The sequence below is a fragment of the Beta vulgaris genome, chromosome 3 (assembly GCF_026745355.1).
Source record: "Beta vulgaris subsp. vulgaris cultivar EL10 chromosome 3, EL10.2, whole genome shotgun sequence".
Classification (NCBI taxonomy): domain Eukaryota; kingdom Viridiplantae; phylum Streptophyta; class Magnoliopsida; order Caryophyllales; family Amaranthaceae; genus Beta; species Beta vulgaris.
The window spans coordinates 49438524-49463449 of NC_079204.1; the positions used below are offsets into that span (position 1 = coordinate 49438524).

General features: G+C 38.3%; 2 protein-coding genes across 2 annotated transcripts; one reads left to right on the plus strand and one right to left on the minus strand.

Moving 5' to 3' along the window:
• The first annotated feature begins 1014 nt into the window (after window positions 1-1014).
• LOC104889267 (target of rapamycin complex subunit LST8-1) lies at window positions 1015-15343 on the plus strand. Its single transcript, XM_010674454.4, has 10 exons — window positions 1015-1423; window positions 1637-1738; window positions 1858-1970; window positions 2051-2120; window positions 3840-3917; window positions 4774-4890; window positions 4969-5063; window positions 14375-14457; window positions 14567-14626; window positions 14947-15343. Exons 1-10 carry the CDS (start codon window positions 1316-1318, stop codon window positions 15072-15074), a joined length of 954 nt encoding a protein of 317 aa, XP_010672756.1. The 5' UTR covers window positions 1015-1315; the 3' UTR covers window positions 15075-15343.
• Window positions 15344-15645: 302 nt separating this feature from the next.
• Window positions 15646-23959, minus strand: LOC104889268 (1-aminocyclopropane-1-carboxylate oxidase homolog 1). Its single transcript, XM_010674455.4, has 3 exons — window positions 23289-23959; window positions 16711-17032; window positions 15646-16222 (listed from the first exon to the last, which is right to left on the minus strand). The coding sequence occupies exons 1-3, from the start codon at window positions 23792-23794 to the stop codon at window positions 15971-15973; spliced, it is 1080 nt and encodes a 359-aa protein (XP_010672757.1). The 5' UTR covers window positions 23795-23959; the 3' UTR covers window positions 15646-15970.
• Between the last annotated feature and the right edge of the window lie 967 nt (window positions 23960-24926).

The window sequence follows — 24926 nt, forward strand, 5'->3', positions numbered from 1 at the left end:
GAGATTTTTAAAAAAATCGTCACTTTTAAGTCAACGAGGCTCGCTAAAAGTTAAGACCCCTTAAAGTTGGGACCTACACAGGTTAATCAATAGTTCAGACCTTTTAAAAATTATCGTCCAAAGTTCAGACCTCTATTGTCAATTTTTCCAAAATCATAATAGATAAACTTTATTTCTTTTGAAAAAAATCATATAAATTTGCGGTTTAAGTGCGATTTCGGTTTAAAAAAATTTAAAACCAACCCATACCACAAAACGCGGTTTGCGAAACATTAAATCAACCCACAATTTTGAAACAACAAACCAACCCAAACCGCGAAAAACATTTTAGGTTGCGATTTGGTGCGCTTCATACCGCTCTCTGAACAATCCTAATTAAGAAGGGTCTTCTTGAGTTAAAAAGTTAGTAGTCTCTCATAACAAAGTTTGAATAATCCTAAGGGTTAGCACCCCTCATGAAAAATGTCCCTACAACTAACACATTTAGGCCCTGATCTTTTGCATTGAGAGAAACTGAACTGAACTGAACTGAAATGAGAGAAACTGAATTGTAGAGAGAAACAGAACTGAAAATAAGTCCAAAAGAACATAACCTTATTAGACTTTCTCTTTATGTCTCTCATGAGGATTGTCAACCTTATTACGGCATGTTTGGTTAATGGTACTAAATTGTGGTAATGGTAATGGTTTTTAGTGTAAGTTTGTGAAGATATTTCAATGTTAACATCCATGGTAATGAAACTTGATGTCAAGGCATGTGTTTTCCTTCAAAAATTTCCATCACCACCCGATACCACCTTGCTAAGTGGTACTGGATAATATTGAAATTATAGTAAGAAAATAGGTGTTTGAGGGATAAAGTAGCATTATCCTGCAGGTTGACATGAAAATAATTTCACAAATCTGCACTAAAATCCATTATAATTACTACCATTTAGTACCGCTAATCAAATTGACAATTAAGATTACTCTATAATTGTTTTTGGTATGTAACTTTTCTCCAACAAATGAAATTGATAATATCTTCGTATGAAACAACAATCGAAGTTTTAATTTCAATTTCCAATTTATGTTGAGTGGAAGTTTCAGATGCTCACTTTCAAGTTTCAACCCAATTCTTTAAACCTCATCAAAACCCTTTTCAGGCCCACGCCTCTCTGTCTTCATCTCCACTCTCCTATAGTTCTATGATCGATCTTCAATTTTTTTTTCTTCAGATTAAGAAACCGAGATGTCTGTGTTGATAAAAACAATTGAGCATCTTGAAATTTCAACAATTTGAAAAAAAAAGACCCAGAAAAAAGGGTGATCAAAGATGAGTCAACCCTCTGTGATTCTAGCAACTGCTAGTTATGACCACACTATTCGATTTTGGGAGGCTCAAACTGGCAAATGCTATCGTAATATTCAATACCCAGATTCTGTAAGATCCTTCTTCTTCGATTTCAGCATGTAGTAGTTTATATATGTTCAATATTAGCTGTTATTCTTTCTAAGTTTTTGTTTTGGTTGAGACTTTTCTAAAAATAATTTGTTGCTTAAGTTTGTATTAAGGTGAATTTGTGTTGATTGAACATATTGAGAGATGAATTTGGTTGTAAAGACGTGATTTATTTATTTTTTTTGGGTTGAACAGCAAGTTAATAGGCTTGAAATAACCCCCGATAAGCGGTATTTAGCTACAGCTGGGAATCCACACATTCGGTTGTTCGATATCAATTCGAGTAGCCCTCAACCGGTAATGTACCTTGATTTGAAGGTTAATGTAGTTTTATTGTGTTGGAGAGGAAGGAGGGTGTTATGTTAGTTGGATTCTAATTGATGGTCTAGTATGTTATTTTGTCAAAAAATTGGCAGGTGATGAGTTATGATTCTCATACGAATAATGTTATGGCAGTTGGGTTTCCGTCTGATGGAAATTGGATGTACTCGGGTTCTGAAGATGGTACAGTGAAGATATGGGACCTTAGGTAATAACTTGAATACTTGTTTGTGTGTTATTATTATAGACCTTAGATGATAAAGTGAAGACGTTGACTTTTGGTTTCAGAGCACCGGGCTGTCAAAGGGAATATGAAAGCCGTGCTGCAGTTAATACTGTTGTCCTGCACCCAAATCAGGTTCGTGTCAGGGTATCGTGTTCTAGTTTGTTATGCTCAATTCATCCTTAGTGTTGTTTAATTGTTTCGAAATTGGGTGGTGGTGGAGTATGACTAGTATTTTTGTTATAACGAACGCAATAAAGCAACAAAGAATCAAAGAACAATCAACACAAGAAATCAATGTGGTTCACTAACAATGTGTTAGCTACATCCACATAAAAAAGAGAAACGTTTTCTTTTAGGAGAGAGAGTACAGATTAGTTAATCCTAGCGCCAGATAATTCAAGGCATACTTCAACAATTACCTTTATCTAGTGGATTGCTTTTGGCCACTGGTTACATCTTGTCAATCATGGAAGATGAGCTAAGATATTGAATATTCTTATTTGCTCTACATTAAAATTAGCTCTTTTGTTAAGTGATGATGTATCTATTTCGCTTGGCCATAAAAGATGCAGCTTTTTCTGCTCAATTGGATCCTGTATATTTCAAGTAGCATTTGCCCGCACTTGGGTTCATTCTTCATGACAACTCTTGCTTTTTGCTGGGAAAAATCTTTGTATATGTTCTCGATCATTTTTGGCCGATCTTACATCAACATGGTTAATGATACTAGTGTCGCGTTGTAATAGTTCCAAGTGACAAATATACCAAGGCTTAAGATTTTGGACACAGGGTCTCTCCTAGAAATAGGTTCGTATGTTAGGCATTTAGAAAGGATCATACTCGAAAGATAGGGTAACAAAGATGCGTGTGTTGAGATAGATGCATAAGAATACCTTAAGTAAATAAGATATTTAAAAGAAGTTGAAGTTGCGAATTTAGAATAAGATGAGATAGGATCGGCTATGCTGGTTTGACCATGTGAGAAGTTGTCTAGATGATGCACCAGTGGATAATTGGGATTATAGAGAGTTTAGAAGAATTTGGGGAACGCCAAAAATGATTGATAGAAGGCTTTAAGAATGATGTGAATAAATTAGGTTTGTGAGAATTTAGCACTTGACAGATGAGAATGGAGGCAGAGGAACTCTGTGAAATTCTTGAATTACATAGCCGAACTTATCTTATTGGGATTAAGACTTTGGAATTCTTGTTGTTGTCGTAGGACCCTCTCCTAGAAGTGAACACGGGCTCAAGACACGACATTCATGAAATATATGCCCGATCCTAATTTTTTTTTTAATGCTTTACACATTACAAATGCACATACTTACTTTTCAGAGAGGAACTCTGAAATTCTTGAATTACATAGCCGAACTTATCTTATTGGGATTAAGACTTTAGTATTCTTATTGTTGTTGTAGGACCCTCTCCTAGAAGTGGTCACGGGCTCAAGACACGACATTCGTGAAATATATGCCTGATCCTAAAAATCTTTTTTATGCTTTACACATTACGAATGCACATACTTACTTTTCAGATTTACGAGTTTTCTATTATTGTTTAAAACTCTTGTCTCAAATATGTTTTTGGGAACATAACATTTGAGTTTCCCTCTATATTTTTCATGCTCTCTATAAATATGTGCATATAGATGTTCAAGGTGACAGGGTGGAAATTAAATTTTCGGGGAAGGATTTCATACTCATGGAGTGTTGAGAATCTAACATGAGTGTTTAAGATAATTGAACGAATCGAAGTAACATAATTTTTGGCAAATGACTTATCTGCTTAATTGTTTGCTGTTTGGTTCCAGATTCAGTATTTTCTAACAGAATTTTGGGGTTTTTGCAGACTGAACTAATATCAGGAGACCAGAATGGAAATATTCGGGTTTGGGATCTGACAGCAAATTCATGCAGCTGTGAATTGGTAGGTATTAATGTCATGCCTTCTCTATTAGTTACTTTCTCTAGAGTGAAAATATGATAATCTACTCATGAGTCATGAGTGCTTATGCTTGATTATTGAGAGAACGTTTTGCTTTGTGAGAGTCTCCTTTTGCAGATTACAGTCCAAGATCAGGATCTATGTGTTTTAGTTAAATATACTGCATCTTTATTGTCTTTTCTAAAGATTCTAAATTACATGTCATGAGTGAATCCATTTTTTAAAATTCTGAAGCATATCTTTCTCTCTGTATGTTATCTTTACCTTTTATGCCTCAGTACACTTGTATTAGCTTGGGTATTGCTCTAAATTGGTCATAATATTTTGTTAATTGTGACGTTAAATTGAATGCTTAAGTCTTAGAGTGTATTTGGCACCATCGCTTGTATATTGTAATTTGTAGTATGGCTGCAGTAACTGCTTATTTAATACTTCCTCCGTTTTTTTTAAGCTCTACCGTTTCTACTTTGCACGTTTGCCAAAGCAAAACTTTAAGCATTAATATATTGAAGTATAACATAGTGAAAACTGCCTACCTAATTAAGGTAAGAGTTAGCTCCTTAATAAAGCCAGGCGAAACTCAAAAACAAATTGACCTGACTTATTAAAGACAGGTTTGACAAACAAAAAACAAAGCATCCAGATGAATCTAACAAGATCGCACATGACTGTTTTTCCTTGCGTATAAATAACACAAGATGGTCAAAGTGAAACATGAGAATAGTGTCAAAAGTCAAAATGGTAAAACTAAAAAAATGGAGGAAGTATTAGTCTATTTAGTAGCAGACTGTGATAAAGGATATTGAATACCGCAACTTAATTGAAAATTTGAATTCAGGTACCAGAGGTTGATACAGCTGTAAGATCTTTGACAGTAATGTTTGATGGAACCTTGGTAGTTGCTGCAAATAATCATGGAACCTGCTTTGTTTGGCGTTTGTTGAGCGGCACACAGGTAGACGATAAAGTTCTTTATAAATCACTGAATATAAATGTTAACTAGCTTATAACTTTGGAAATACTTCTGCTGCAGACAATGACAAATTTTGAGCCACTTCATAGGCTTCAAGCACACAAAGGATACATCCTTAAGTGCCTTCTTTCACCCGAGTATTGTGAACCTCATAGGTTTGTGTTCTTTGAGCAGATTCTGTACTTTCCGACATACATCATGTTTTTGAGATGTTCCAACTTGCATTCTGGCTTACTTTACAGCAATATATTTACTCAATAAATGTTAATGTTAGCATTATTGTATTTCATGTATGGACTTGTAAGATGCTCCTTTTTCCAACAAAGAGTATCACCTTTAGACTTCTGGATGACAGTTAACAGTACGCATGAATCAAAACATTTCCTTGGCTTGTCGTCCCAATTTTATACAAGATGATCGTAGTTAAGGGGTAGAGGCCAAAGGCGTAAGGATTCATCCAGCACCCATGTGCAGCCAACTTGGTTTAAATTTTATTTTTGATGCTATAGCTTGGCAGGATCTTCCCTAGCAGGATGTCTCACCAGGGAGCTCCTCAGAATAGATTCGAATAAGGATCTGTTAGGTAAGTAGGGAATGGTTCAGGGTAGTTTGGGAAAGTCACAAGCAAAGTCGAAATAACAGGTGCACAGTAATGAAGCTCAAACTTCAAAGTGGAAAGAATTTGGATGCTGTGCACCTGAGTCCATATCCAGAATTGGGAACGGGTCCATGTGTCCTAGAATTTGAACGTCCCATGTAATACTCTCGGATCTGTGTCCGAAATTCTGAATGACCGTATCCGAATCCGAGCATCATAGATATCAACTACCTTCTTGCCTAGGAGGACAGGGGGCATTACATCTTAAGTCATATAGAAAACTTTATAGTTTGAACTTTTAAGAGGTTTTACTTTGAGGTGAATTGGCTACATTAGCAAAAGGGCAGTAGTATGAATATATTTGGTGACATTCTGACTGCGTCAATGCTTCTGGTGAACAATGGAGCCAATGAAATGCCTAGAGTTTTGGGGTTGGCTTGAGGTTAGTGAGATGTTTACACCTCAGTTAAACTTGGTCAAGCTCGACTCAACATGGAGACCGACTTGAATCGAGCTCGACATGAAATGTCAATGATATGAGATTGAAATACGTGAAACTCGACCTGACTCGCTCGATAAGCACCTTTACCCTAAACCCCAGTTGACCTAAAACTGACTAGACCCTAACTGAAAAAGACCCGACCGCTTGGCCCGTTTGCCAGGTCTACAATTAGGGCGATTTATTTCCTTATTGCCCTGCATGCCATCCCACTAATTATAACTAAAACATCATAAATGAAGCGAAACACAAGAGCAAAAAATGAAGCCTCACCAACATCCTGCTGCATGGTAAAAGATAAGGTATTGAACCTCCATGGTAAAAGAAAACATCCTAAGTCAAAAAACATTCTAACTAATCTGAACCTCCATGTTACAGAAACAGCAAAGCTAAGATAAGGTATTGAATTTGACATTAGCAGTAGTACTGATTTTATGTCTTTACTTATTGAATTAAAATTCAGTAACGTAGAAGGAGATGAAAATTAGTTTTAGTATATATAATATAACTTTTAACTAAATTAGTATTGTTAGTTGAAAACCCAAATGAACCCCAAATATAAGTTTGAACTAACTTTTAACTTCTAACCAATGTCAGAACCCAATTAAGCAGGAGTAATCGCAAGTCAATCAACATCAGAACCCAATTTAGCAAACACATAATATTCCCCATAAAGAACCCAAACGAAATCATCATGAGACCAACACCACCTCACCAACATCATCGACACCTCACCAGTGTCTATCAACATCTCTTCTTTTTACCTGCTGCATTCCTCTTTAGATCGTCGTTTTGTTGCTTGAGAAAGGTAATCTTTTCTTTTTCTGTGTTTGATTTTCAGGCTCATTTCATTGAAACTTGGGGTTTTCGTTTCCGCTCCTTTTTCTCCTCCTTTTCCTCTTTTTTCCCTCCTCTTCCTCCTTTTTTGCTGCTCTTCCTCCTCTTGATGAGCGTTAGCAGCAGCATCTTCAATGAACTCCTCTTGATTAGAATTAGCAGAAGCATCATCATCATCCGATTTCTCCTCATCAAGAGAGACAACTTCCGGGATGTTCTCCTCTTGATGAGAATTAGCAGAAACAACATCATCCATTTTCTCCTTATAAGAGTGACAACTTCCTGGATAGTCTCCACAATTAGCATCATCATCAATAATGATTTTCTCCTTATCAAGAGATAACTTCCTCGATGTTTTCCTCTTGATGAGAATTAGAAGCGGCATCGTCTATACTTTCCACCTTCATGGATATTAGAGTTGGAGTTGTCACTCTATTTCTCAAGAAGATTTCACCAATTATGACCCTTCAATCAATATTTAACAAATCAATGTTGTGTTCAGGGCTAAAGGAACTCATATAATGTCCAAACTCCTCATTATCGCACCTTGCATGTTGATATGCATGTTAAACTGAAAATTGAAGGTGGGCATTTGCATGATTAATACTAATAATAAGATGAACATACTACTTATCAATTAATAGTTTATCAATCGCACTAGTTAGAACATTTACCTTTACATAAGTTAGCTATTTCAGTAGAATACTCATGGGAACAACATTAAATTCTATGGACTTTGGAACACGGGTCCCTAAGGATCTTGAAACATGGGTCCCCATGGACTTCACTTCACATAAGTTGCACTCGCCAATCTCAATCTATAGAATTTCGGTTGAGACTTTTCACTTTTTTATAAAATTGGTTTGTATTAAACAACAAAGTAATAAATTTCGCCAAGTTACATTACGAAAGACCAAATTATCGCAGACAGGCTACAACTTGTTAAATAACCACCTCTTCCTGGCAAAATTGCGTATTTGCCTTTTCTTTTCTAAGGCCTCAATTTTTATCTCTTTCATAAATGAGCGTCTGCAATTTTCACTGCAATTATGTGAGATGTAGATTGAAAAAAAAAGCAGTTGTGTCAGATGTAGATTGAAAAAAGAACAAGACATTATATTCCTCGAGAGAACCGGTGAGAAACCATAAAACAGGAGTCCTTGAAGACTTTCTTTGCTCCTTCGTGAATGTCTTTCAAAGTAAGTAAAACCTAATAAACTGCTTCAAACACCTTCAAATCTTGCACTTATAAGTTTTTCAGTGGAACAAGTAAGAAAATCTCGATAAGAAAGCAAAAACAAAAGTTTTTCAGAAAGTTTCCCTACTTTCATCATCCTTCAGGGGCATATGCACTAGAATTTATGAACATACTTTTAGTGATATGAGCAATGTTTTTATCCTTCCCATTCTTTTCGTTTTCCTTCCTTTTTTGTCCCCTTATTTTTTCTCCATTTTCTTCTTGATCTTTAGATGAAGATATTGTTGAAGTTTTAAAAACATTTTCTCGGCCTTTCAAGTTTTAAATTGATAATGGTTTTACTTCCTTAATATGGGTTCCCTCATCTGTAATTTCGAGCACTTTCACTACTTTATTGGCATAAAACTTAATGTCGACATCTTCGACGATAAATTTGTTTTCTGTTTTACTAAATCTTTTACAGAAACAGTAAACTAGGACTGACGAGCCTTCAAAGGAGATTTCCTTATCTTCTTCAATAAGCTCACGAACTTGTTTGAGGAAAGTGAAGAGTTTTTATTTTTTCATTTCTTCAAGTAAGATGTTTATGCTAGGTCTCTTCGTATGTTACGCACTTATGCGTCCTTCAATATGTTTGCATCAATTTTGAAGAGACCTAACATAAACATCTTAAAGCAATAAAAGAATCAAAATTCTTCTCTGTCATCTAACAATTTTGCGAGTTTATTGTAAAAGATATAGAATCTCCTCTGATGGCTTGTTAGTCCTAGTTTACTGTTTCTTTAAAAGATTCAATAAAACAGAGAACAAGTTTGTCTTAGGAGATGTCGACATTAAGTTTTGTGTTAATGAAGTCGCGAAAGTGCTTTCGAAGCCATTATCAATCGAGGAAACTCGAGAGGCCATGAAAGTGTTTTTGAAATTTCAACAGTATCTTCTTTTTAAAATGAGGAAGTGAATAGAGAAGAAGAAGGGTAAAAGAAAAGGAGGAGAATATGGAAAAGAAGGGGACAAGAAAAGGAAAAAAAAGGAGGAGAAAAAAGTTTATCATATTACTAGACAGATACTATAGTGCATATGTTCGTGGAGGATGGTGAAAGTAGGTAAACTCTCCAAAAGCTTCTTTTTTACTTTCTTATTGAGGCCTTCATACTTGTTCCCACGAACAAAAGATGTAGATTGAAAAACATCTAAGTATGTTCAAGATTTGAAGGTGTTTGAAGGAGTTGAGTGGGCTTCACCTACTTTGGAGGACATTCATGAAGGAGTAAAAAAGTCTACAAGGACTATTGTTTTACTGGTTTCTCACACACAATTGCAATTTTTTTTTTCATTCTAGATCTCACACAATTGTTGTGAAAATTGCAGGCGCTCATTCGTGTAAATGTTAAGTATTGAGGCCTTAAAAGATAAGACAATGATACACTTATGCCTATTCTGAATAATTGCAGGAAGAGTTGGTTAGTTAACACGTTGTGACCTTCGTGCAATAAATTTGACTTTTCATGATGTAAGTGAGAGCAAAAAATTCTACTTTTGTGTTTAAGGAAACCCAATTTTATAAAACAGTGAAAAGTCTCGTTCGAAATTATGTAGATTGATATTAGCGAGTGCAACTTTCGTGAAATGAAGTCCATGGGAACCCATATTTTAAGGTCCTTGAGTACCCGTGTTCCAAAGCCTACTAATCAGAATATTGTTGTTGTTGAGTATTAAGCTCAAATAACTAACTTTATGATGCTCTAGCTGGTGTCATTGATAAGTAGTATGTTCATCTTATTATTAGTATTAATCATGTAGACGGCCACATTCGATTTTCAATTCGACATGCAATTGAACAATCAAGGTGTAAAAATGAGAAGCTTTCGTTATCCCTAAATTGATTATTGAGTTCTTAAAAATTGCTTTGAAGGCTTATAGTAGGTGAAATCTTCTTCAGAAATTGAGTAACAACTCCAAAATCCAGGAAGCTTTCCTCTTGATGAGAAGAATATGAATGATGCCTCTAATTGTCATCAAGAGGAAAAAATCCAAGAAGTTGTCTCTATTGATAAAGAGAAAATGGATTATGTTGCTGCTAATTCTCATCAAGAGGAGAACATCCTAGAAGTTGTCTCTCTTGATGAGGAGAAAATATTTTTTGACCAAAACATAACTTGTTGAATGTCAATGGAATAAGCTTGTTTTTAAGGGACAATGATTGAGGTATCGCACATTAGTTTGGTGCTTGAGGAGACTGGGTTTGCATGAGTGGTAATAACTGTTGAGGTCCATGGTAGTATTGCAAATTTTGGCTAAATGATGGAGTGGTATGCTTTCTTCATACTTTTAGCTTCAGGTGGAAATCTAATGAGTCATCTTTGTTCCTGTTTTGGCATCAATTTGAGTGCTTTTTAAAGCCTGGCGAGTGTGGTTACAGATGCGGTGGAGCTGCTGGGAGATATTGTCAATTCCATCCAACTTAGTTGGCAAGATAATTTCCATTTCACAGCTTGTGTGCTGGGTGTGGAAACTGAAGGTGGAACCACCTTTTTCTACAAGTGTAACTCTTCCTGGCAAAGAATGAGGTGCTTGTTGATGCAACAGAGAGTAGCATTTATTCCCACACTTGTTATAATAGCAGGACTATACATCACCTCCAAGGCCTGTATGTAGTGATGGCCACTGGTGCGGGCTGGGCAGACCGGACCGTGGGCCGTAGCGAGCTGGCTGAGATTTCAAGGCCCAGGACCGGACCGTGAAATTCATGGGTTGGGCGGGCTTGTTCGCGGGCTGAAAAATCTTGGCCCACACCGGCCTGTTACCGGTTTTCACAGTTCAAGAAGCGGTTCGTGGGTCTATTGGGTAGGACCAGGCTGGCGGGTTGGCATGGGAATCTTTTTTAAAAACTATTTAATCATTGAAATTATTCATTATTGCTACATAAAATCTTTAAAATGAATTAAAATATATATAATTATTAATATTAATGAAGAATTTCATTATTTTAAAATTTGATTGAATTATAATCTATGCAATTTGATTGAAATATATACAATTTGATTAAAATATACACAATTTGGTTCAATATTTACTTGGACTAGGCTGGTCCGGTTCATGGGCCGGGTTGGACCGGTTTCGTGGTCCGGACTGGGCGGTTTTAGTAGCGGGCTTTAGTGGGTTGGGCTCAAGAAATCTGGCCCACGACCCACCCACCAATTTCACGGTTCGAGGTGGGCTGGACCGGGCTTTTTGCTGGTCCGTCCCACACCGCCCACGAGGTGTGCTGGATGGATTGGATTGGCCCGCACTGTTGGTCATCTCTACCTGTATGTCTTGTAGCGCAGCTGGAAAGGAGCCTCCATCTTTGGGTAAATTGTTTATCTGGAAAGGAGCCTAAGTATGGTCGGTATGAAATGACAGGAACAACTGGGCAGCAGAGGCGGCGTATCATATGTCCAAAAAGCTGTTCTAAATATGGAGGCTTGAGATGACAGAAATGATAGCGGCATGACTGGTTCTGTTTTCGGTGATGATTTGTGCCATAGATGACCTTATTGGAATTCAGACTTCCTTGTATTAAACTTGCTAAGTACCACAAATTGATAATATATCCCCCCACCAACTAGGAAACGAGACACACGCACACGCACAAAAAGTGGGATCTTGTTATGGGGATGAGGTTTGTGGGTGCTTCCTCATTTTTGCCAATTTAATGTCTTTATCTATCTTCTCCTTATATTGACGAGTAGTTCTAGGTATTTTATGAACATTATTCCTTTGTTTTGCTCCCTTATGTCCAATTTTGAAAGTTTGCTTAGATATGATCACTAAGTGCGTATAACCAGATCTTCTGGATACTCAGTATCAATCTCTTGCCCTCAATATCATTTAAAAATCTCACTCTAGTTGTGCTACTGTTTTCTTGATTCATCCACCATAATGACGTCTTTAATGCACATGTGTGGAGTACGTCTTTAAATTTCCTTGTGAATCATCGATAACCATAGGAAAAGGAAATGACTAAAAAAATCAAACTTTTGCGAAAGGTATATGATGTACTTTGTAAATAATACATTTCATACATTGTTAGTGGAATCTAATTAAAAAATTCCTTATTGAAACATGGTGTGATTCAAGATGTAGCAATGCTGTCAAATGGCGTACATAGCCTCATCTACAAGAAACAAGCATTTGATTACACTTATATCTCAGTCATAGGGCTTTGTCAGTTTCTTTCCCTGCCTTAGCTTGCTTGAAGACCTGGTTTCTTGTAATTATCTGCCTGAATGCCGTATAAGAGAATAATACCATGTTGTTATCCTAAGAATCTTCTTAAGACATACATAGGTGCAGCATTTGCTTAAGCTTTGTTGTATTGTTCTGTCAAAACAAATTGGTTTTCTGATAGAAACACTTTTAGATTTAATCAGCATCTTCTAAAGTTACATTTTATGAGTGCATATAATTCGCTTGAAGTTTGATAGTCGAAGTAGCTTTATACTTGTTAAAGAAAAGGAGAAAATGGAAGAATGTGCCTTACTATCCCCGACCTTCAAATGCTTTAGGTTTATTTTATCTTGTCTAATTGTCTGGTAGGTATAGTGGCTTATTCTTTATTCTTCTCACCTTGTGGCTTAGGGGTTCCAAGCTTCCACTATTGGGATGATTTTAAGGATATCATTACATAGCTTGGTCATTCATTTGGTTCATGCTTGCTCAACACATATAAAAAATTTGATTTATAAGTATCCAATACAGACCAGCTTCCTTTTCATTCATAGTTTTAGTGCTTCCTTTGACTTAGAAGTTCATCCAGAATTCCAAATATATAGTGTTTCTGCTGAATTATTGAAAGGTATAATAATGTAATATAATGGCTAGAAGGGTATTGGAATAAAAATATTGGTATTCTTATATGTTTAGTTGGGAAGGGGAAAGAATCACATGGTTCTGTGCAAATCATGATGCTAGACAATTCTAGGGTGGTAGTTTGTTTGGTGATTTTAGATTTTGTGTGGAGATCATTGAGGTGATAGGCAGTTCTCAGTACACCGGTCCATTGGATGTAATTCCAGGAGGTGGTGCTAGGTTGCGAATTTGGTTGTAAACATCGATGGGGGATTGGGCTATATGCTTTTTGGTGGGAATTCGGTTGTTGCCAGGTTGTTGGTGAAAGAGGGTTGAGGAGGTTGTGATGAATTCTAACCCGGCTGACATATGAACAACGTAAGGACAAGGGAAATCAGTCAAGGCGTGATAAGTCAGTTATACAGGATATTTGTAATGGCAGAAAAGTCAGTAAGTTATAAGCTGAGGAAATATTGTTAGTGTTAGAGTGAACGCAACCATAAAACGGAAGAGAAAAATCATGTAAGGGTAATGAGAAAGTGAGTGCATTTGTTTTGTCTTTTGAGAGAGTTCCCGCTCCCTTCGAATGCTTAGTTGTGTTAGTGACACTTTCATTTCAGTTAAAGCAAATTCCCACCTCTTTTCTCCTAATGTGTGTGTTAAGTCTATGTTTCTTACCTTTATTTCCCTGTTTCTTGTGATGGCAAACTGAGTTTATCAGCGGTGTTTTGTAGAACATGATGAGTGGCACTGGTGGATGACTAAGGGCAGTTAGTGTTTGACTGTGGTGGTGTGACCTCTGCTGACTTATCAAGTGAGAACCTTTTCAAGCAGAGTGGGGAAAGGGAATTGAAATAGAAAAAAGAACAGAAAAATTGGAACAACCATTTGTTGAAAGGGAAAAGGGAGCCATAGATCCTGCTCCCTTGAAACGCCTTTCAGAATGCCTCCTGAGTGGGCTATAAAAGTATTTCTCTATCACAAGGCCTCTTTGCTGTGATGCACACCACTTGGTCTAGGTTTTTCTTCTCTTTGGCTCTTTTTAGTCTGCCCTCTCCCTTCATTGGTGTCAAGTCTGAGATACATCCGCTGTCACTTTTCCCTTTGCTCCATTGTCTTTCTTTTTACAACTAGTTCTTCTTACTCACTACTGCTATCCAGAGAGCTTTAGAGGGAACTTTTATATTCCTTTGTTCTGGATCTATATTACTCGGACTCGGGTATTTGTGTAATAGACACGAGTATATGTGCCAGATTTGGCCATTCTTTTATAATTTCCATAATTCCCTGTCCAAAATGGGTTTTCAAATGTATCCATGCGAGGCTGTCCTGAATCCGATACGGCTACTTAGATAAAATTAAGAGTCCACGTAACCTACCTAAACTTTTCATTTCGTCACCATGTAGCCTGTGTCATGTGTTCAAGAGATCTTATTTCCTAATAGAAATTACAGCAAATACTGTCGTTCATATTATTTTATTATGCTTACTTTTGTTTCTTCAGATACTTGGCAACTGCATCTTCTGATAACACAGTGAAGATATGGAATGTGGACAATCATTTCACCTTGGAGAAAACTTTATCTGGTAATTAACTACTCTTAATACACATGGTGTGTTAGGGACCCTAACTTAGGGTGCTTAGCCTTACCGCTCTTATAGTATATCCACAATGGTTGTGCTTGAAACTTTTCAGGGCATGAACGTTGGGTATGGGACTGTGTTTTTTCTGTAGATGGCGCCTACCTCATTACAGGTTAGTTACCATATCCTCCAAAAGATATAAAAGTTTGGGTCAATTTGGATTATTGAGGGGAATGCTCCATAGAGAGTGCGTACCTCAAGGTAGATTCTTTGCGTAATTAGTGTATGGTCTCCATGTGAATGAGGCTAACTTTTATTGTAGCTAATCTATTGCGGAGATTTCGAAGATGCAAGATTGTCTTCATTATTTTCCAGGGGGGGAAAAACCAGTTTGATCACTGGCTTAAAAGCAATTTTTTTATAAACAAATCGTGTTTGTTAGGAACGTAGATGCTATGATATATTCATTTCTCCCTTGTTTGATTGTGTTAGCTTCCTCGGACGCGAGTGCAAAGCTGTGGTCAATGACAAATGGCGAAGTCATACAAACATATCAAGGTCATCATAAAGCTGTTGTTTGCTGTGCTCTAAATGATGGAGCTGAAGTATCTTCTGCATAACCGTCTCATGTCAACTGCCCTTTTCTTCTTACAAGTAAATCCCGTTATATATGTTATTACATTGGACTGATCAGGCTCTGTACATAATATCTTGATAGACTATTGCAGTCGTGCAGGTATGTAGCCATGCTTGATGATTTTCGATTCTTCCTTTTAATTGTTATTAATGGTTGGTTGTGGTTTTTGCATACGAAATTTGCGTGACGAACAAACAGTTAATCGTGGACTTGCAGATTGCCTTTCCTATTGAATACATAAATCTTTGAATAGTTAGCCTTCTATTTTGGAGTAATGATATACTACTACGAAGCAGAGATAGAGCATTGAAGAATAATTTAAATTGATGAGCTTTCTTCCACTAGGTAATATTTACTCTAGTAGGATATATGGGTAGAATAGGTCCTTTCCTCCGTTTTGTTATTTGAGATTGCAGATTTGCAGCACCTGTAATTGTTGCAATTCTGGAAACAAAAATTATTTGTTTTCCAGCCAACTTCTCATATATTTCAGTATGAAATCTGAATCAACTACTGAAAACCAAGGGTAGTTGTAACTTATAAATTTCATAGAATTACTAACACAAAATGCAAGGTTGTCATATATAATTATATAAATAACGTCGCCAAATGCTGATCAAACAGGTTACAAAATTAAGTTGATTTCAGAACAATTAATATTACTTGTAATATATGATTATCTATAATACTCATTTCGTTCCTTGATTTTGCCAACAAAGTCATTGAACAAGTCTTGCCCTGAGCTTGCCAGTTTAATTAGCGACTCAAGTGTGACCCAACCCACTCGTTTATATTGGCCTAGCTTGAGCCCGGCCAGTGAGTAGCACTAATTTGTCTTTAGAATGCAAGGCCTGATAGATTGATACTTGTGTCTAAGATTTAGAGCCTGAAATTCAGCAGGGAAGACACACCATCAAGTCCTTTAGCTAGGGCATAGGTAACATATTCACTCACCGTGACTTCCCGGTACCTTGGAGGATTATCTTCCGAGACCAAGTCTTTGATAGGTCCATAAATTTTAGATGTGCCCTGGAAACTAGTAGTGAAGAAACTTGCCACTGAGACTCTAGGCCCAATTCTATTTGCTAATACTCTGTGCTCTACGCTCTTGAATGTGTCGTTTGATATTAACTGCAAATAGAGAACCATATTATCAAAACAATAGCAAATTAGCAATCAGCACTAATACATCTTATCCAAGTTGACTTTCCCTCAATAGTCATAACATGCGTGATATGGAGTATAGTAACTAAATTTTGTTTTTCAAAATATGTGAACTTGAACTACAAAATATTATCAGGCAAAATTCAACATCAAAAAAAGCTTTCATTTGAGTATGACAATATAAGGAGAAGTTTCACTTTGATGTTAAAAGAAGCTCCCATCTATATTGCACAGAGACGGATACAGGAACGGGTACTGATTCAGGTACGGGGATGGAAAACAACAATATTTTGAAATTTTAGGAATGGGTATGTGTACCGTAGAGGATACGTATCGGGCACGGGTTCGGGTACGAGTACGTGACCTAAAAGAAGTACCGTGCTACATAGGCTCTCATCTCAGACTCTTAGTTGATAAATTGATATTATGAAAGGAGAAGTTTGAGTTTGACATACCTGTAAAAGATCACCTATATTAACAACCAGAGCTCCTGGTACAGGGGGAACATCAAACCATTTATCTTCATGCAAAATTTGGAGGCCACCAATTTGATCTTGTAATAGTAAAGTCAAGAAACCGTCATCTGCATGCTTTGATGTGCCTAGAGTTAACTCTGGCTGTGGACAAGCTGGATAATAATGGCCTACAACTACTAGCCCCTCACTACAATCAATGTCGTTAAGATGGTTTGCGCTCAATCCAAGTGCTTCTGATAGTAGCTCCATCAGTACTCTCCCCAGCTTCATCACTTCCTTCGTGTACTCCATTAATATCTCCCTATCATTTCGCATAAGAGTTCATAGCAACTTATCAAGTGCGATTGGATTTGAGTTATTAGATATTAAGCAGTATTATACATCTCATTTGACCATGTTTTTTTTTCCGAATATATGCTTTTTAAAAATGTGCAAAGTGCTGAAAAATAAAATACAATGAAGAAAGTCTTGGATAAATTTCGACCACTCATGAGTACATACTTCATGTTGTTGGTAAAAGCACAGTTCTAGGCTTCTAGCTATGATCAAGTGAAATTTTGGAAATGAGTTAACCTGAATTTTTATTTTTTTATGGACAAGTTTTTGAAACATTCATCAGCGTCTAGGAGTAAAAGTTAGTCTAGAGTAAATTTTGCTTCAACCCAAAATATAGGTTAAATATCATGATTAAATTGCCTCATTTGAGAGCCATTTAGGTAAAATTTCTCTAGAATTCTAGGGTTTGAGTTGAAAAGTTCTGGTTTTTCCACCTCTTGGTCTCGTTCCTCGAGCCTTCAATCCTTCTTGGGATTGTTTGTCAGTCGATTATGGCTGACGAAATTGTCACCAGATGTGCTAACCTAAAACTTACGGAGGATGATGCTAATATTGTTGCCCTAGATGACGGTCCGGAAATCACAGAAGATCCAGATCTTAGCCTCTTTGGTGGGCAAGGTCCTGACAGTGTGATCGTATAATTTTGACGCTATGAAAAGAACTTTGAACCAAATATGGACAATCTCCACGAACGCACTTTTTCGACCGATTGAAAACGGTCTTTTTGTTGTCCAGTTTGTAAATCCAAGAGATAAGATGAAGGTTATGGCGGGGAGGCCATGGACCTTTGATCAAAACTTGGTGATATTGAATGAGATTGAAGGGAATGCTCAACCCTCGAGTATTGCCCTCAACCAAAGCCCTTTTTAGGCCCGGCTTTATAACCTCCCTATGAACAGTCGTTCCGAGAAGTGTATTAGGGCCATCGGCGGTGGTCTTGGTACGGTCCTTGAAGTTGATTCCGATGGTGTTGTGTGGGATAAATCGGCGCGGTTGAAAATACTTGTTGATGTCACGAAACCACTGCGTCGTCTTCAACAGGTTAGACAACGGGATGGTTCTACTGTAGTTGTTGAAGTGAAGTATGAACGCCTCCCAAATTTTTGCTATTGTTGTGGGGTTCTGGGGCACATTGAGCGGGACTGCCTCAATGTTGGTGAAGACGACAAAGATGAGGAAAGGCTATGGGGCTCTTGGCTTCGAGCCTCCCCACGTCGGGGACGTTTGAAAATGGAGGAGGAGGCAAAAAAGTTGAAATGTTGTGCAAAGGCTCTTCATTTCTCTCCTGCTTCGGCTTTAAATAAGAAAGGGGTGGCTGACCCACTTGTGGGAAGTAATGATGATGGGACCACTTCATTGGCAGCTCATGATTTGGATCCAATATTAAATCGTGGAGTACTTCCTATTGCAGAGGTTTGTTCCCCACACACTTTGAATAATGTTAGTACTACTCCCCCTTTAATTTTTAAATCAGGATGTTCTTCCCCAAGAAAGTCAAAGTCTACTAAAACAAAAAATTTGTCGCGAAAAAAACCTGCTGTACAAAAAGTCCCAAACTTGGTGGAGGAGTGCTGTTTGAATGTTGACATAAATATGAACTCGGGACTGAAACGTAAGCAAACTGATGATATGTTAGTAGATGATACTGTGGACTTAACTATGGGACAAAAAAAGACGAAATTTGATTTTTCTATTTTGAGTGGCAGTTCTATGGATACTGTCGAGGCGGAGGTTGGTGAGACCCAACCCCGCCCGGCATTATGAATCTTTTGTGTTGGAACTGCAGGGGCCTGGGCAACCCCTGGTCAGTTCGTAGGCTCCGGAGATGGAGCATGGTTTCGAAGCTGAGCCTTGTTTTTGTTTCCGAAACGATGATACAAAGTGTTGTGGCTGAAAATTTAAAATCTCGCTTGGGATTTGATAGTTCTTTTGGAGTTGATAGTATTGGGAGATCGGGTGGGCTGTGTGTTTATTGGAAGTCTTCTGCTTTGGTTTTTGATTTAGTTTCGTTCTCAAATCATCACATTTGTGGGGACATTACTGGTGATAATGGGGTCAAGTGGCGTTTTGTAGGCATTTATGGGTGGCCGGATTCGGGACAAAAATTTAAAACGTGGGAGCTGATGAGAACTTTAGGTGATTATGATGGTCCAATTGTTTTCGGGGGAGATTTTAATGAGGTGTTAAGCATGGCTGAGGTGGAAGGGAGTAGCGTGGTGGATCGGAGGGCAATGCATGAGTTTCGGGACACGTTGGAGGACCTTCAATTACGAGATTTGGGTTTTACTGGTGAATGGTTTACTTGGGAAAGGGGCAACAATCCTACTACTCGCATTAGGAAGAGGCGTGACAGGTTTGTGGCATCTTCTAGCTGGGTCGAGCTGTTCCCTCATTCTCATGTCGAGCATATGGTGAGATACAAATCTGACCATACCCCAATCATGGTCCAGCTCATTGGTAATAATCGGCGGCGTAAGAAAAGGAAAAAGAAGCGGTTTCGTTTTAAAACGGCATGGTTACTTGATGAGGCTTGTGAACAGGTGGTACAGTCTGCGTGGGAGAGCTCTTCGGGTTCGTTTGTGGAGTCTCGGATTGAGGGGGTGGCTCGTGAGCTTTCGGTTTGGAGTAAGGATTCGCTTGATAACTTGGGTAAAAAAATCTGTGATATGGAAGAAAGGGTAAAAAGCTTGCAGCTATCCACATGTGAAGCTAACCGTGGGCCTATGTTAGAGTGCCAAGGGAAGCTCGATGCTTTACTTGAAAAATAGGAAGCCTTTTGGTATTTGCGATCGCGCATTTCTGAGATTAAAGATGGTGACAAAAACACCAAGTACTTCCACCATAAAGCGAGCCAAAGGAGGCGTAGGAACTACATTCATGGCCTTTTTGATGAGAGGGGTGTGTGGAGGGAGGATGAGGTGGACATTGAAAATGTGGTGATGTCCTATTACCAGGAGCTTTTTACATCGAGCTCCCCTTCGGAGGAGAATATTAATGCGGTGCTGGATGCTGTAGATTCGGTCATTACAGAGGATATGAATGTGCAGTTGTGCAGACAATGTAGTAAGGAGGAAGTGTGGGAGGCTCTCCGCCAAATGCACCCAAGCAAGGCCCCGGGCCCTGATGGGATGCATGCTGTTTTTTACCAGCGTTTCTGGCACATTGTTGGTGATGATGTGACTTCTGCTGTTTCAGGTATTATTCACGGTACTCAACCCCCAGATGCCCTGAATTATACTAACATTGCTCTCATTCCGAAAGTTCACTCTCCTACTCTTGTTTCTGAATTTCGCCCTATTAGTCTGTGTAATGTTATCTTTAAGCTTGTTACCAAAGTCTTAGCTAATAGGCTTAAAATGATATTACCGGGTGTTGTGACTGAAAATCAGAGTGCTTTTGTTCCTGGTAGGCTCATTACTGATAATGCCATTATTACTTTAGAATTATTTCATTCAATGAAGTATAGATGTCGAGGGAGTAAGGGTTTTGTTGCAATGAAACTCGATATGAGCAAAGCATATGATAGAGTGGAGTGGAGCTTCCTTCGGAGATTAATGCAGAAAATGGGGTTTGCAGGAACTTGGGTTCGATGTATTATGGATTGTGTGTCCTCGGTCCGATATTCTTTTGTGATTAACGGTGATGTTTGTGGCTCTGTGATTCCCACTAGAGGTCTCAGGCAGGGTGATCCTATATCTCCATACTTGTTCATTCTTGTTGCAGATGCTTTTTCGGCCATGGTTAGGAAAGCTACTGCGGGCAAGTTGATTCATGGCATGAAAGCTAGTCGGAGTGACCCAGAAATTTCCCATCTTCTCTTTTCTGATGATAGTTTACTCTTTGCTCGAGCTTGTCGACAGGAATGCTCTGTTACAGTTGATATTCTCAACAAATATGAAGCAGCATCTGGTCAGAAAATAAATATTGATAAATCGGAAGTTTCGTTCAGCAGAGGTGTTAGTTCTATACAGAAAGATGACTTGATTAGTTTCTTGGCTATGAGACAGGTGGATAGGCACTCCAAATACTTGGGAATCCCGACACTAGCAGGTCATTCTAAGCAACATCTTTTTTCAGGCATCATGGATAGGGTATGGAAGAAATTACAAGGTTGGAAAGAGAAGCTCCTTTCCCGAGCTGGCAAAGAAACTCTTCTCAGTGATTCAAGCTATCCCAACTTATGTGATGGGAGTATACAGATTTCCGGTGGCTATTGTTAATTCAATCCATTCTGCTATGGCTCGATTTTGGTGGGGTAGGAAGGGGGCCCAGCGATCAATGCATTGGAAGAGTTGGAGTTCTATGTGCAATCCGAAATGTCTTGGAGGTATGGGTTTTCGTGACCTTTCTGTTTTTAATGAGGCTCTTCTTGGGCGACAAGCCTGGAGATTGCTCCAATGTGAGACTTCTTTGCTTAGTCAAGTGATGAAAGCTAAATATTACCCAAAGTGTACCTTTCTGGAGTCCTCTCTGGGACTTATGGGAAGCTATTCATGGCGAAGTATTTGGGGGTCTAAGGCTCTTGTTAGGGAGGGTGTGCTTTGGCGGGTGGGGAAAGGGGTTAACATTAATATTTGGGATGATCCTTGGGTGCTAAATGGCGATAGCCGCTTCATCTCTACTGCGAAGGTGGACGGTCTTAACTTTGTTTGTGATTTGATTGATTTTGGGAGTATGGATTGGGATACTAATGTAGTGAATGAGAATTTTAATGAACAAGACGCACAAGCTCTTTTAGCCATTCCTTTGAGTGAGCGACTTCCTGACGATCGTGTGGCATGGGCCTTTACTAAGAATGGAGTATACTCTGTTAAAACTGCTTATATGGTTGGTAAATCTGGCAATCTGGACTTGTTTTATCAAGTATGGGTGAAGTTGTGGGGTTTGCAAGTCTCACCGAAAGTTAGACATTTTTTCTGGCGTATTCTTTCATCTACGTTGCCTGTGCGTGCTGTGCTCAAACACCGGCACATTGTTGACGATGATACATTCCCATTATGCAATGAAGGCCCCGAGACAATTAGGCATGCTCTTCTAACCTGCCCACGGGTTTCGGAGGTGTGGGATTTGTCGGGTTTGCACGGTATTTTGCCGCGAGAGGAGGGGGTGGATTGGCTGGATTTGTGGGCTGCCTGGGAGGATGTTGATGACCACCAGCTCATTGATTTTTGCTACATTGCCTACTATGTGTGGCAGCGCAGGAATAAGCAGGTTTTTGAAGGCTGGTGCAGGCCAAATAACTTAGTTGTATCTTATGCGCTAAGTTCTGCGAAGGATTACGGCAGGTATGCTCAGCGGATCTATGGCGGCACAACTTCTACTGCCCCTATTCACGCTCGCAGATGGATAGCGCCCCCTACTGGTGTTATAAAGGTGAATTGTGACGCGTCAGTTAGTGAGGAGGGATGGGTGGGACTGGGCGTGGTGGCCCGAAATTCTGAGGGACTGGTGCTCTTTGCGGCCACACGTAGGGTCCGAGCTTGGTGGCCCATTGAAGTGGCGGAAGGGAAAGCTTTGTGTTTTGCTATCAAGTTGGCTCAAAACTATGGCTTCCATGATGTGATATTTGAGACTGATTGCTTGACTATTGTTAATAGGTTATCTAGAGGTGCCATTTATTTTTCTGATTTAGATGCTGTGTTAGAGGATGCCATCTTTTTATGTAGGGATTTTGTTTCTGTTATTTGGTCGCATGTGCTTAGGGATGGGAATGCTGTTGCCCACCACCTAGCTCAACTTGTTCCGTTTGGTGTTGAACAACGCTGGGATTGTCATTGTCCAGTAGAGGTGTCTCCGTATGTACTTATGGACAACTTGTCCTCTGATTAATATAGTTCACCTCGTGTTTTCCTCTCAAAAAAAAAAAAAGGTAAAATTTTCAGCCTGTAGATCCTAGCCGCTTGCTTGGTTCTCAAACGACTTGACTCCTAAAATTCATACAAGCAAGAAGTGTGAAATTTTTTCCTCAACTGGGTTTAAGTAGATAACCTTAATCCATGTTACTTGGATAAAATATTTCGTGAGTTGTTAGTACCATCGTCTAAACATCTTTTTAGGATAGCATTTAAGTAATGATCTCGAGCTGTTATTCAAAGTTATTAGTGTACTGATGAGGTGACTCAAAATTTGAGATTATGATCACATAAGATCTTTAGACTCATACCCCCAAGGAAAAGAACAGACAGAAAAAAAAAATTGAGATAGTAGACATAAAGACTAACCTGCAAGTGTTGGGTAAATCTTGAGGACTTGGAGGTTGAGGAGCCATAAAACAATAGAAGGTGTCCCTCCAATTAGCAGCTGGTCCAGTATACAAATCATAATTACTATTATAAACCACCTTCTTAGCCACATCTCTTGTATAGTATCCTTTCTTAACCTCAACATCTTGCTCATAAAATCTCTTTACACCCTCCAACATCTCTTCTAAAACCATGATTGGAATGCTATGATTTACCACTTGGAAGAACCCCCATGTCTCTGACGCCTCTCGAATCCTTTCGACGATAACTTTCCGGAGAACAGGGTCATTTGTCATTCCTGTAAGGTCGATGATCGGGATACTAACATCGTGTTTGGGAGGAGACGAGGATGGATCAGTAGGATGGATGAACATACGGGGAATTGTTGATAGACCAGCATCAACTAAGCCCTTGACACCGGCTTTTGATTCATCAAAAGACTTCAGTTCTGCTGTTCGGTTATAGGAATCAGTGGCAGAGATCATATTGTTTTTTGATTATTAGGGGAGTAAAGAAGATTGTTTAACTTAGTTTGATGATGAGGAAATGGATTAAGTAGGAGTTATGTATACATAGAAACTAATTGGCTGAATAATAGTAGATAAGATAATTTATTGGAGGAACCAGCAAATATAATTCAGCAGCCAAAGCTGACTACTGCGGTGATGATCGTGGTCCACTGGTCTTATGACTGATCCTGAACGATTTAACAGTCGGTTTCACTCGGGTGTGATTCACGTCAAATCGTAGGATCGTAGAATCGTATAATCGCAGGATCCATAATTTAATAAGATAGCTTGCTAATATGGGTCATAATCTGAATTTGGCATTGGACTAAACATTTGTCCCATTATTGTCATTCACTGGTTTTGGCCTTTTGGGTTTTTTTTTACTTGTAACGAACACTTCTCTATTGTCTATTGAGTTAGAGAATTGGTTGGTCCATGGTTTACCAACCTTGCCTGCTTCTCAGTGGCCTTCTAAATGGATCTATGAATTGGAAGCTCCATTGAAACTCAAAAATCTTTATTTGGCCTATGCTCCATAATGCCTTGCCACTACGTGTAAATATTTCCAACTTAACATACAAGTTAGAACATAGCTAATGTTGGTCATCTTGTAAATATTTTCAATGATCAGAGCATGTACCTCTAATTCCTAAATTCATTACTCGATCAAAAAACGTAGATTAAATGAGGCATTACCTAAGCTGGGAAAACCTAACTTGTACTTTTTCACAATCTGAAAGAAAGAGTTGCCAACTTGCCATAATGATCACAAAAATAACTTAATTAACAGTGTTAATCTTTTAATTATATCTTAAAATCCTAATTAGTTAGTCTAAATCAATATGGTGCTTGGGGCTCAAAATAAAATTTGATACGGTTTGTTATATAAATATACGGGCTTTGCAAACTGTGTATATATGTCGTTTTAACTAATCAAATGTGTGAGCTTTCAGAGTCATTTTTGGTTTGGAGCCTATTCCAAATCATAAAGCGTTTTGGCATTCAAAAAGTTAATCTCACTCATTTATGGATCTTCAAATGGAAGACAATCCAAATACATGATATGGATTAAATTAAAGATGTTCAATTGTCTAAGACATGATCGAAT

Bases quoted from the DNA above. Each gene is read 5' to 3' on its own strand.
- LOC104889268 (XM_010674455.4), bottom strand. From the start codon at position 23,794: ATGATCTCTGCCACTGATTCCTATAACCGAACAGCAGAACTGAAGTCT. The intron at 17,033-23,288 runs GTTAGTCTTTAT...GCGAAATGATAG, and splicing joins GATTTACCCAACACTTGCAG to GGAGATATTAATGGAGTACA. The intron at 16,223-16,710 runs GTATGTCAAACT...CTCTATTTGCAG, and splicing joins ATATAGGTGATCTTTTACAG to TTAATATCAAACGACACATT.
- LOC104889267 (XM_010674454.4), top strand. From the start codon at position 1,316: ATGAGTCAACCCTCTGTGATTCTAGCAACTGCTAGTTATGACCACACT. The intron at 4,891-4,968 runs GTAGACGATAAA...CTTCTGCTGCAG, and splicing joins GTTTGTTGAGCGGCACACAG to ACAATGACAAATTTTGAGCC. The intron at 5,064-14,374 runs GTTTGTGTTCTT...TTGTTTCTTCAG, and splicing joins GAGTATTGTGAACCTCATAG to ATACTTGGCAACTGCATCTT.